Source organism: Labrus bergylta, chromosome 13 (assembly GCF_963930695.1).
Source record: "Labrus bergylta chromosome 13, fLabBer1.1, whole genome shotgun sequence".
NCBI classification, from domain to species: domain Eukaryota; kingdom Metazoa; phylum Chordata; class Actinopteri; order Labriformes; family Labridae; genus Labrus; species Labrus bergylta.
The window spans coordinates 3,479,153-3,491,110 of NC_089207.1; the positions used below are offsets into that span (position 1 = coordinate 3,479,153).

At 41.5% G+C, this 11,958-nt stretch overlaps 1 protein-coding gene across 3 annotated transcripts; it reads right to left on the minus strand.

The window, feature by feature from the left end:
• Positions 1–1,098: 1,098 nt before the first annotated feature.
• On the minus strand, positions 1,099–11,738 carry cracdla (cracd like a). Of its 3 annotated transcripts, XM_020648389.3 has the most exons (10): positions 11,458–11,735; positions 10,310–10,369; positions 9,869–10,013; positions 9,635–9,770; positions 9,424–9,549; positions 5,313–5,567; positions 4,098–5,217; positions 2,774–3,750; positions 1,690–1,807; positions 1,099–1,598 (listed from the first exon to the last, which is right to left on the minus strand). In XM_020648389.3, exons 2-10 carry the CDS (start codon positions 10,356–10,358, stop codon positions 1,402–1,404), a joined length of 3,123 nt encoding a protein of 1,040 aa, XP_020504045.2. In that variant the 5' UTR covers positions 10,359–10,369; positions 11,458–11,735; the 3' UTR covers positions 1,099–1,401. The 3 variants fall into 3 exon arrangements, with proteins under 3 accessions (XP_020504045.2, XP_020504046.2, XP_020504048.2); XM_020648390.3 differs by lacking the exon at positions 11,458–11,735 and having other exon boundaries at positions 10,310–10,553; XM_020648392.3 differs by lacking the exon at positions 1,099–1,598 and having other exon boundaries at positions 1,693–1,833; positions 11,458–11,738.
• Positions 11,739–11,958: the final 220 nt, after the last annotated feature.

Below are 11,958 nucleotides of genomic sequence, written 5' to 3' on the forward strand. Positions count from 1 at the left end.
AATTAGTTCTACATTTCTTTATGGATACATTATATATATATATATATATATATATTTATGTGTGTGTATGTATGTGAGCTCAGAAGTCCCTGAGCTTACTTTAGCTTTGACCCAAACTCCCCAAGAAATGTTTTCAAGGAATGCTAGTTAGAACTTGAATTAGATGTTTTTCCAAATCTCCTTTTATTTGCCTCATGAACTTTGTTAAAAAGTTGTTTTGAAAAATCACGTTATACATAGGTCTATATGTTCTGAATTATTGTTTTATTTAGAGATGCACGATCCACTTTTTTTCAGTTCCGATTTGATTCCCATGCAGCCGACCGATACCGATACTGATTCCCATATCTTTTTGAATCATAATTATTAGTGTTATTGTCATTGTTGGTATCATGTATAAAGCTACACAAAGCTATAGTAAACCCAGCATTGCATTTCTCATTGAAGGAGAAAAACATTTTTGTTTTTTTTAATTAAACATTGTTGGAGCTATTTAATTGTGGTTAGAATTAGTTTTGGTATTTAGTTTACTAATATTTGGTGTTGTTTATTTAATTATTCTACACATTTTCTTTATTTAGAATAGATATTTGGGTAATATTTTCTTTTGCTAGTTATTTGTTTATTAAATTTAGTTTTGCATTAGTATTTTTGTTAGGTATTTGGGTAACACTGTGGGCACCAGAGGTTATTTAAGTAAGAGGCAGGTAGAGGACCAGCATGCACCTGGGTGGGCCTATGGTTTTTTACCAGAGCAAGAGAGACAGCTGGAGCCACGATTTACAAGAATTCTACATTTGATATAAGGAGCTGTCCCATGTCCTCTGAACATCTTGATGGAGATGATTTGTGGGCACTTCTTTACAGTTCTTTTTGAAAGTCTTGAACGTGAGACTTCAGTAGTTGAGAATGTTTAAAGTGCCCTACCATCTTTCTTGATCGGTGACGTGGATTGGCAGCATCATCGATATCCGAGATGTAAATTTGGTCCATATCAGACCTGATACCAATATTAGATCGGATCTGTCCCATTTAGTTTTATTTAGTCATATAAGTTATTAACCGATGCTTAGTCATCTGGACATGTGGCACAAACACTTACCTTAAATTGTTTTTATTTAATATCACTATTAACAGCAGTGACATGCTGAATCACATAAAACTTTATTCAGAAGTACCATTGATAGTATTTATGGTTCACACTGACTATAATTAACTTTTCAATATACACTTTCTCTCTGAATATTATATTAACACTTTAAAATTAAATAAGATTAAGTAGGCAAACTTAGAAACCTAAAAAAACAAAAAGTTGAATCAACACAATTCTGCTGGACTCAACTAAAATTTAACATTACTTTTTGTCTGAAGGGCATTTTGTATAACTGTCTGTTCCTCCTCTCAATCCATGGATTTATCACTCCAGGCCATTGACTTTCTCTTTGCCAGTTCCATCCAGGACGGCTGTCCGCTGTCAGATATGGACTGTAATGATGATGGCAGCGTCGGTGACATTGAGTGCGCTGGAGATGACAACACATTCTTCCGCAGCCATTTCTCGTCACAAGGTTTGTCTGGAATTTTGGTGGGACTCAACTCTGGGGGAAAAAAAAGTGTGTCATATAGCTGCACAGACAAATAAAGTGTTAATACTGATGCAATTTAAATAAAAGTGTACCAAACACACACCTGCTGGTTTGACCCATTGTTTCCCCTCTGCTTTAACGTCTTTGATCAGAGGTGCCGGTTTGGCTGAAGCTGGGGTTTCACCCGAGGTCTGCTCTGTTGGACTTTTCCTCAACTCAACCTGAGAAAAGCTGTGTGTTAGAACATCTGTTGGAAAATTTGTCAATTTAGAAAAAATCGTAGTTGGAAAAAAATAATCTGGATTTTCTATGTTAAATTAGTTTTCAACAAATCCTAAGAAAAGACCGACAACTGCTCCAAAAAGATCCTACTATCAAAATCGTATGTTTAGCCCCGATGTAGCCTCCTCCTCACAAAAGTAAAAACACATCAGTGAGTTGCCATGTTGCATAATTTAGAGTCAACACATTGTCCTTCTACTGTAAATACTCACTAGCTTACCAATGCAGAGGATAGAAGTAGTCACCACAAATGTACTGCATACTTTCATTTGAGTAATGTTGGCTAAGAAATACAGTGCACAGCTTTTGTAGGATGTTGTTGACGATACAGCTCTATTCTTTTCTATTCTATTCTACATCTGCTCGGTCGGGAGAGGAGGCTTAAAGAGACAGTACCTAAAGTCACCTGTTTCAGAGTGAAAGTCTGAAACTCATCATAATGTGGCTTTAACCTGATGTGCAGATTTACATCCTGGTCACTGACAAGAAGTAGACGTATGTTCACAAAGCGTTTCAAAAACGATCCTGAGTGCAACGAGGTCTGAAGGGTTAACTCTTATTCTTCATTATCTCTTTCTAACCCATCCATTCTTCCTGGAGGCCTCTCTGTCTGACATGTAATCCCTCCGATTGTCCCTCCATCCATCCTCCCTGCAGCTTGATTTCCCTTTTAAACTAGAAAATACATCAGTGATGAATTTATAAATATATTACTCCTAAAAAAATTGACTTGAGTCTGGATGCCCACAGCAGGGAGAATGTATTAAGAAACAGACTATCACATCTTTTTAGTCTTTTCATAGGATCTGTTGACAAAGAGAGTGAAGAATATTGTCAGCCTTAACCGTTATTGATTTCCAGCTCTACGCTGTATAAAAAGATCATTTCATAGAACTAGCACAAACCCCCTTGGTTGTTGGTGAGGTTATCCGCTCCGCCCTTTTCTCCAAAAAAGCAGCCCTCTTGCTTACTGACAGGGGTGCGACCTCTTTTTCCTGCGCTACAGTTTCTTTGTCTCCTCCTCCCGATGCAGAATCTGGAGGAGATGTAGCTGGACAGGGTGTAGAAACTGATGTTAGAGCTGGAGACGCGGACTTGAGCTGGTTGCTCCAGGGGGACTGCTGCTGCTGGCCCAAGTTAAGGGAGGATTGCGCAAGAGACTGTGTGGTGCTCCCTTGTGCTGCAAACTGAGATGTGGTCTGGGTTTTTGTAGCAGAGTGCAGGGGTGATTGGGTCGTCTGTGTGTTTATCTTCACAGCTGCAGACGGAGTTGTACTCGTGTGTGTCTGGGGTTGTTGACTGGTTTGTTTGGATGCTTGTGGTTCTCTAGAAGTGGCCAATTTAACAGGAGACGCCATGGAGGTCTTCTGCTGTGCGGCCACCAGTGACGGTTTGACAACATGTGCTTCACTTTGCGCCGCTTCTGCCCCGACTCCATCAATTGACGGCTGTTTTGCAGCCTCCAGTGGTGTTATACTTCGGTGCATTTTCACAGTCTGTGTCTGTATCGGCACCGCAGCCGGAGTCGGCGCTGGAGACGTTGGCTGCGCTGGAGACGTTGGCTGCGCTGGAGACGTTGGCTGCGCTGGAGACGTTGGCTGCGCTTGTGCTTGTGGTCGAGGTGCTGCACCTGTGAAATCCCTTGGAAATCTATTAAAAAGCTGCTGGATACTTTTGGTCTTCTCCATAGCCAGAGTCATCCAGGACACCTCAGGTGAGGCTGACTGTGGGGTCGGCGGGGGCTCCTGAGGCGCTGGAGGGACAGTTTCAACTTCTTTGGGGATGATACTTGAGGTGTGAACTTCTGTTGACGTGATGTGAGGATGGTCGTATGGTGGAGGGGTTTTCTTAACTGGGGAGGAGAGACCAGATGGGGTCGGACCTTAGGAAGAAACAAGGAAGAACAAAGTGAAGATAGGACTCTGAAAGCATCACAGACAGTGGGACTCGGGTGTTACACCCATTGTAGACAGTCATGACTCACAGAGTTATTTTCAGAGGATATACTTGATTTCTATTATATTTAAGTGTGAAAAATCACATATAAAGACTTTAAAGAGTTCAAGGGTTCCCTGTAAGTGTGCATCTGTGCAGTGTTCAACCCTACAGATAACTGAAGGCAGCAGTAAATAACAAAGCACATTTTTACAAAGCAAGTGGACCTTCATGGTTTATATTATAGAGAGCTTTCTACATGGTTAAGTTAATACAATTTTTTTAGGGACTCACCTGCCAGTCGTAGGTCTCCAGAAATGACTGGGGTAGTAGAGATGTCCGTTGACATTTTTATCGACTTGTTGGTGGTGTTATTGCTCATCTCCAGTACTTTTTGTTTGTTGCATTGCTCCTCGCACACCGGCGCCTTTGACATTTTGTCAGAAGACGCTTCGGACCGGAGTCTCCCCAGCTGAGACGTGGAGCGCAGCTTGACACCAAATGCCGTCTTTCCTTCGTCCTCCTGGAACTCCTGCTTCTCTACTTCCTCTTTTGCCTCCTCCCCCTTGACGGCGGCCGTGTCTGCGACTGAACTCGTAGATGGCGGCACCGATTCCACCTTTTTGAGACTCTCCTTCCTGTCCCATGGAAGACTTGAACTTTTCTGCGCAGCTCCCTCCTGTCTCAGTCTTCCCATAGCAGAGTTCATCCCTCTTGCCTGTATATCTCTAAGTTCCTCCCTTTCCTTCACACATACAATGGGTTTCTTTTCATATCTGTGCCTGCCCTCTGTCTTTTCAAGCACTCCTGCAAAACTGCCCGACCGGGGTCTTTCTCCGTCTCTGTTTTTGGCCGTGCCGAGAGCGAAATGGAAGGACCCGGATCCCTGGGTTGGTCTTTTTATTACCGGTGTGCTTTCTGTCTCACCTTGATTCTGCTGGTGATCAGAGGAGGACCTTGACACCACCTCTTGGCCGGTGGTAGAGGGGAACGCACCAGTGCCTGTGTTTCTCTTGTCATGGCACATTACTTCAATCTCAAAACTTCCATCTCTTCTGTCCTTCACCTCTGATGGTAAAAGGCACGAGTGTGGCCTTTCACTGGACAGTGCATCCCCAGTTCTGTGACTCTTAACTCTGAGTACCTGTGGGGGTGCAGAGGGTTCTGCCTCAGGGAGAGTTTGGTCCTGTTGGGAAGACGTTAAGCTCATCGATTTGGTTTCTACCTCTGATATGATTGGTGCCACTTCTGGGAATTTCGGGGGCACAACTTGGGATGTAATGGGACTGATAGTCTCTCCTTGTGTTGTTTCCAATGTTACTTCCTCCTGGGCACAAGGCTGCTGCTCTTTATCACTATCTGAGTCTGTGTGGTCGATGTTGTTCAGGGTGTCTGCATTTGAGCTAAAGTCAGTCTGAAAAACAGAGATTAAAGGTAAGTGCATGAAGTGGGATGTGCATGTTTTTGAATTGATTATTAATTGTTTGGAAAACAAGTTTGTCCACTCACGTCAGCATCTCCAATTTTCTTCTTGGAGCCTGCCCGCTGCTTTCTGGGTTTGACAGACATTCGGTGGCGTGCAGCAGAGGTGTCCAGGCGGGGGGTTAACTGGGCTGGAGCGCTGAAGTCTGATGGGGACTCTTCAGCCGAAGTGTTGGAAGAACCAGACACAGGCAAAGGATGGGAAGAAGTTGGGAGCAAATATTTGGTCGGGGAAGGTTTAGGAATTGGTGAGAGTGGTTGAGAAGATTGGGGGGATGTAGTCTGAAAGAAAGGAACAAAAACAAAATAACAATACAACACTGCACATACCAAACTCCAAGCTGACCAGCTCTTGCATCCCTAACTCATTTTTATTTCTAATTAACCAATTCTACAATTCTACAATTCTCTTAGCAGACGCTTTTCTCCAAAGCGACGTACATCAGAGAGTAAGAACAACACAAGCAAGGATCTAGAAAAAAGGGAACAATGTGAGTAAGAGCAAACGATCAGCTTTGAGTCTGATTGGACACACAGGTGCTGACAGGAAGTGACCAGAGGCAAAGCACAACATTGAGGGCAGTTCTTGAGAGCTCTAATCAGTATAGAAACCATCTTATAAGTCGTCGTTATCAAACAAAAACCATCGTCATTACCATCATCATCATCAATAATATGGAGACCATCATCATTAAGAAAAAGCTAAAGACCCAGCTCTTTCATGAATACCTACTTTCTTAAAGGTGCAGAGGGACTCTGCAGATCACATGGAGTTTGGAAGTTCATTCCACCACCGGGGGGCGACAGAGGAGAAGAGTCTAGTCAGAGACTTAGGACCCTGTTGTGAAGGTTGGATCAGACGCCTTTCATTGGCAGAGCGTAGTGTGAGGTATTAACCAATCATAGACTGTATGAATAATGCATGAAGACACATCCAATGGTTTGGACTATGCAGGATTTTTCAAGCAAGAAGTTAAGATTTGGACTGGTGGATAGAGCTGGGACTGAGGAAAGGGTTGGGATAAATTATCAAAGTCTGTTTAGTAAGTAAGTAAAGTTTATTTATACAGCACCTTTCAAGAGCTAACGTCACAAAGTGCTTCACAATAAAAAAAAAAAACAGAGATAATACAAACTCTTTAGCAGCTAGTTAATTAGCTTGTGAGTGACCTTGTGTACCGTTGTGTTTTAAATTGACAGAGATTTATGGTGATAGCTGACCAAAGTTAGTTCAGTAATCTTCACAGCAACACATAATATTTGTCCTATCCAGCCTTCATATTTAGTTCTACTGTGAGGTTGGGCATTTTAAATGGGGTGTAAATGGAAAGAGCTTGCTTTTGGAGGCAGCCTCAAGTGGCCACTCCAGGAACTAAATAACATCAAATTTAAAACTCTGCTGCTCGCTTACAAAACAGCGACAAAAACGTCTCCTCCTTACTTTAACTCTCTGATCCAGGTCTACACTCCCTCCCCCCCTCTACGCTCTGCCAATGAAAGGCGTCTGATCCAACCTTCACAACAGGGTCCTAAGACGCTGACTAGACTCTTCTCCTCTGTCGCCCCCCGGTGGTGGAATGAACTTCCAAACTCCATTTGATCTGCAGAGTCCCTCTGCACCTTTAAGCAAAAACTAAAGACCCAGCTCTTTCATGAATACCGACTAACTTAATGATGATGGTCTCCATATTATTGATGATGATGATGGTAATGACGATGGTTTTTGTTTGACGATGACTTATAAGATGGTTTCTATACTGATTAGAACCCTGCCCTCAATGTTGTGCTTTGCCTCTGGTCACTTCCTGTCAGCACCTGTGTGTCCAATCAGACTCAAAGCTGATCGTTTGCTCTTACTGACATTGTTCCCTTTTTTCTAGATCCTTGCTTGTGTTGTTCTTACTCTCTGATGTACGTCGCTTTGGATAAAAGCGTCTGCTAAGTGAATTGTAGAATTGTAGAACTACAGTTTGTTGGCGCACGTGTAGTGGCTTTACTTTTTGCTCCTGAGGTCTACATTTGAAAATAACTCTGATGTGATCTTACTAACAACTATTGTCCAAAGTAATTCTAGTAATACGTGCCGTAGACCTCAAATAGATACTTACACAGCAATGAGCCACACCACTTTCACTCCACATACAGTTCTGCTACTGTAGATACTCAAACTTGCATATTAATCTGTGTCTTTTTATCGTCTCCAACAAATACAATATTTACTATATTGTGATTTTGGCTCAAAACTGCAATCACAGAGATTTGGGGATTACAATGGCTTTAAAAAAAAAAAGGAACTAAAGAAACTATTTGTTTGTGACCCATTTTTTTTAAGATTAATGCCCTAAGTAGGAATAAATGAGCTTTGTTAGAGCTGAGTCCTGCAGACAGGGCAGGGACGTCGGAAAATATTAGGAGACAGACAAACGCATTGTTTGTTTTACACTTTTTTCATTGGAATTGTTGACAGCTGGAAAACTATATGATACCACCAACCTTTTTTTCTTTCTGTTAACCTTTACCTCACACTTAACCTAATCACAACTGTAATCTCAAATCTGGAACTCCAGGAAATAAGGATTGGAAGAATTTTCACAATTTACAAGAACTACATCTTTGCAGGGCATCTTGTCGGAAAAAAAACACAGAAAAGTAAGAACATGAATGCACAAAGAGAAACACACATGTAGGAGCAGTTGCCTACATGCGGTTTAAATTATAGTCGATCTTAATTTTGCAAAAGCTTGCTAGGGATTTACAAGCAATTAAATTTTCCATGTGATTCAAGTACAGTAGTTGAATTACTTTTGGTCACTTATTTTGTAGTAAAGTGAACCTGCTGAAACAGAAAGTGGAGATGCAAGTCAACCATTTGTTTCTTCACTTTTGTCTTACAATGAAAAAAATCGAGATTACTTTTCAACTTTAAAAAAAACACACACGAATGTCATTGCATTTCTTTGCAAATTTCTTTGATTTTTAAAATCTCAGATTAGGTGTTAAAGACAAGTTAAGGTCTCAAGGGTATTATAAAACACTAGATTGTCAACAAACCTGTGAAAAATCTTTCTCTATATTTCTTTATATTTTGATCGGAATTTGTTAAAACTCAATAATACTGAATATTACACTGAATATTCTGACTACATTTTTGTCAAAACTGCAGCTCAGCTGATCTATTTTTTTTAAATCTATATTGTTGTATCTAGCTATTTTTTGTACATTTTTTATTTTTTTATTTAAATTGTACTGTGTTCACTTTTTGTTTGCAATCTTTGCTCTTTGCTGCTGTAACACTGTAAATTTCCCCGTTGTGGGATAAATAAAGGATTATATTATATTATCTTATCTTATCTTAATACACTTATCGTATCAGTTCACAAATGTTAAGAGAAGTTGTTGCACAATATTTTAGTTTTCTTCTTCTGCTTCTTGCAGTTTTTCCCACCAGAACTCAAGCTTCTTAAGACAGATGTCTCACTGATGGACGTGATGGGTATTTGCGTTTGTGTGTGTTCATGTGTGTGAATAACCTGTAAATAAAGTGGCACTTAGGAAAAACAGGGAATGTTAAGTCATGGGATGCATCTTAACACCATTTCATTTCACATGTAGCCTTCATTGTAAATGTGACTATTTTTTTGTTTGTCTGTTTCTGTAATACATTAACCTACTTTTTCTGGCTGCATGGCTTTAGTTAACCAAACTAGATTTCTCCCTAGGGGAGCGTGGTTATAGTTTAACTTCTTCCAGCTTGAAAAAAAGGAGCTTTCCAAAACACTGCGTTTTGTTCTTACAACACTCCAGGCAGGCTCACATGAGCTGTGTGTGTGAACGTTTCCTCAAACTAAGAGGATGCAACTCTTTCCTTCTCTTCTTTGCATAACAGAATTTTGCTCCTGGTGACAGTTTGGCTTGGAGTTGGGTTGAGCTGAGCCAGATGGGGAAACATTTGTTTAATGATGCTATGTTTCTAGTAAGGAGTCCAGTTAACTAAATTACTCCTAAATATCATAAATGTGTTATCTCATATACTCATTTACTGCACTTGAACTTTTTAAATAAGCAGGCAATGGATCATGTCCAACAAGGGATTATAAATAACCTTACTGAGGGCTCCCTGGCTGCTGATGTCACTTACTGAGATCTCAGGGGGGCTGCTCGAGAGATTGTCGTCATCTGAGCGAATTTCTGAATCTTCTGGGCGTCTTATTGGCAGAACCAGAGGCGGCGGACCCAAATGCATCTTCTGCTGCTGAAGCTTCATCTAAGATAAGAGGTGTTTTTTATTTAAAGAAGAACATTTTTAAAGACCCGGTTCCTACCACAATGCTTTGAAGTCAAGGACATACCTGCAGAGCTTTGATTCGGCCCTGAACATTCTCCTGGGACGAGGCCCTGGTTTGTTCAGCTTCTTTCAGGACCTCATCATCCAGAAAGATGCTGTCGTGGGAAAGCGCCCGCGAAGACATCATCCCCTGAGAACATCTGTGGATGCAAGGAGGAAAAAAAAACGAAGTGAATGCATAGACTGGAAAACAAAAACAAGTTTACCTTTACATGATTCATTCATGTCAGACACTTACACCAAATCTTCCTCTGATCCGAGATCCTTCCCTGTCGTGATGTCACTCTCCGACTGGCTGAGTTTGGGTATTTTCTTCGCACTTCCTCTCTTACCCCTCCCGAAGAGGCGGGTTTTCAGAGACTTGAGCTTGGACTTTTTACGTCCTTTACATAGAAATGAGAGGGAGACGTATCGAGGTCACATGAAGACACGTGCAGAACGCACTAAGTACTCTCCACAGCCTGTACATTTTTCTCATTATCTAAATCAGACGCATATCAACTGCGGTGTTGTAGATTAGGATCTATTGTTGACCATAAACAGTCCTTGGTCACGTGTTTAAATGTCATGCTAATTAACCCCTTGTGTTGATAGCTCCTGGTAGCATTTTTAACAAAGATTCACCTTCTCCTCACAAGACCACTGTTTTAGAAAAATACATGGCTGCATATAATCTCACCTGGAACGTCCTCAGTGCTCCCATCTGCATCTCCAGAGAAGGACGCCATCAGTCTGATGCCTTAAACAAGTGCAGAACAGACGGGGAAATGTGTAAAGAACAAGAGCCTCAGGCATACAGAATTTAGAAGTTGTTGTCACATGCTCCAGGCGTTCTCATGTGGCGTAAATATAAGCAAGTTGTATGTTCTCCGGCAAGGCATGCATATGCACTCAATGCACTGGAGTGAGGGCCTGAAGATGTGACAACAGACTTAAGGTTCAAAGGTTTATTGGCATTGCTAGGAACAGTACAAGCCCTTGTGGTAGCTAGGTGGGGCGTACTGAGAAAACAAAGTCTTTATGATGGACAAAATATAATCCAGAAGCTTTTACAAGAGCAAATGTTGCAGAATAAATAGAAGAAATCACATATTCCTCAAGAATATATATTGCACAATAAATATAACGCTGTCACAAAGCAGCTTGGGTAAAGATTTCTATTGTGTTAAGTAAAATCCTGCTTCAGACAGCTTAACTTGTGCAACACTTGATTGACAAACATCAGAATGAGCTGCTTGTTTTCTATTGTTTCACAGACTTTTCTTTGCAGCCTGCCTTGGAGCTAATGTTCTGTTTGAGAAACACCTGTTTGTTTTTTTGTGTAGCCTGGGAACTGCTGTCAACAGCAAGATCCTGTAAAGTGTGTGCGCCTGATAAGACGAGATGTGTCAGGTTAGGGATAAACATGCAAAGTCCACACGCACCCTTCATATCACCAGATACATGCGCACTCTGTTAGGTGGAAGATGCAAAAAAAAAACACACGTGCGTCGTGTCAAATTGTTCTTTACAACATGTGAGCCCTCTAGACTCTACACACATTTCAGCTTGGGTTTACACTGATCACACATCAGGCCATATCTTTGAGGTTTGTCATGCATGGAGAAGCTATAGTCCCAGCAGAAACAGAGGATAATCTGGTGGATTATTAACATTGCAGAGAGAATCCTTGCAAGATTTCACATCACCATAATCCAGAAAAAACAGCTTAAAGCACAAACTTCCCATCACATGTACTGCTGAATTCAAATCACCTGACATTCACAGATGAAAGTACTTCTTCTCTCAGTGTGAAAACCTGTGGGAACACACAGAGCGTGAACTTACCCGAGGTTTGATTTGCAGTCCCTCCGCTTTTCTCTTCCTCCTCTTTTGTCCTTCTCTCCTTGTCCTCCCCCTGTCTCGTCCCGGCTGTGTCACCGTCTTAATGTCTAAACCTAAAGGCGTGCGTCGTGCACATCTGCAGACGGAGGGAGATGCAGAGGGGAGGGGAGCGAGGTGAAGTGGAAGAAGACAGAAAGAGAAAAAAAAAAAACAGAAAGAGAGAGAGAGAGAGGCAGAGAAGGAGAGAGAGAAGGACACTCCACCACAGGGTAAGCAAATGCACGAAGAGAAAAGAGGACAGAAGAGAACGAGAGAGAGAGAGAGAGAGAGAGAGCGAGAGTGGTGGAGAGAGAGATACTCTATTACATTAGTGGCACACTGTGGCCCTCTGCGCTAAGCTCCTTATAAAACGCTAACCTGATTTTAGGCCCAGAAATGAGAGTAGAGGGAAAAAAAAAACATAAAGCTCCTGTTGGAAAGAGGACAGGAATTACTGCTCAAAGA

What these genes read in the sequence shown, in the direction of transcription:
- cracdla (XM_020648389.3), bottom strand. Translation starts at nt 10,358, where the DNA reads ATGGCGTCCTTCTCTGGAGATGCAGATGGGAGCACTGAGGACGTTCCA. An exon ending in GGATCAGAGGAAGATTTGGT is followed by an intron (nt 9,771 to 9,868) that starts GTAAGTGTCTGA and finishes TTGCATCCACAG; the next exon opens with ATGTTCTCAGGGGATGATGT. An exon ending in ACAATGGGTCAAACCAGCAG is followed by an intron (nt 1,599 to 1,689) that starts GTGTGTGTTTGG and finishes TTTTTCCCCCAG; the next exon opens with AGTTGAGTCCCACCAAAATT.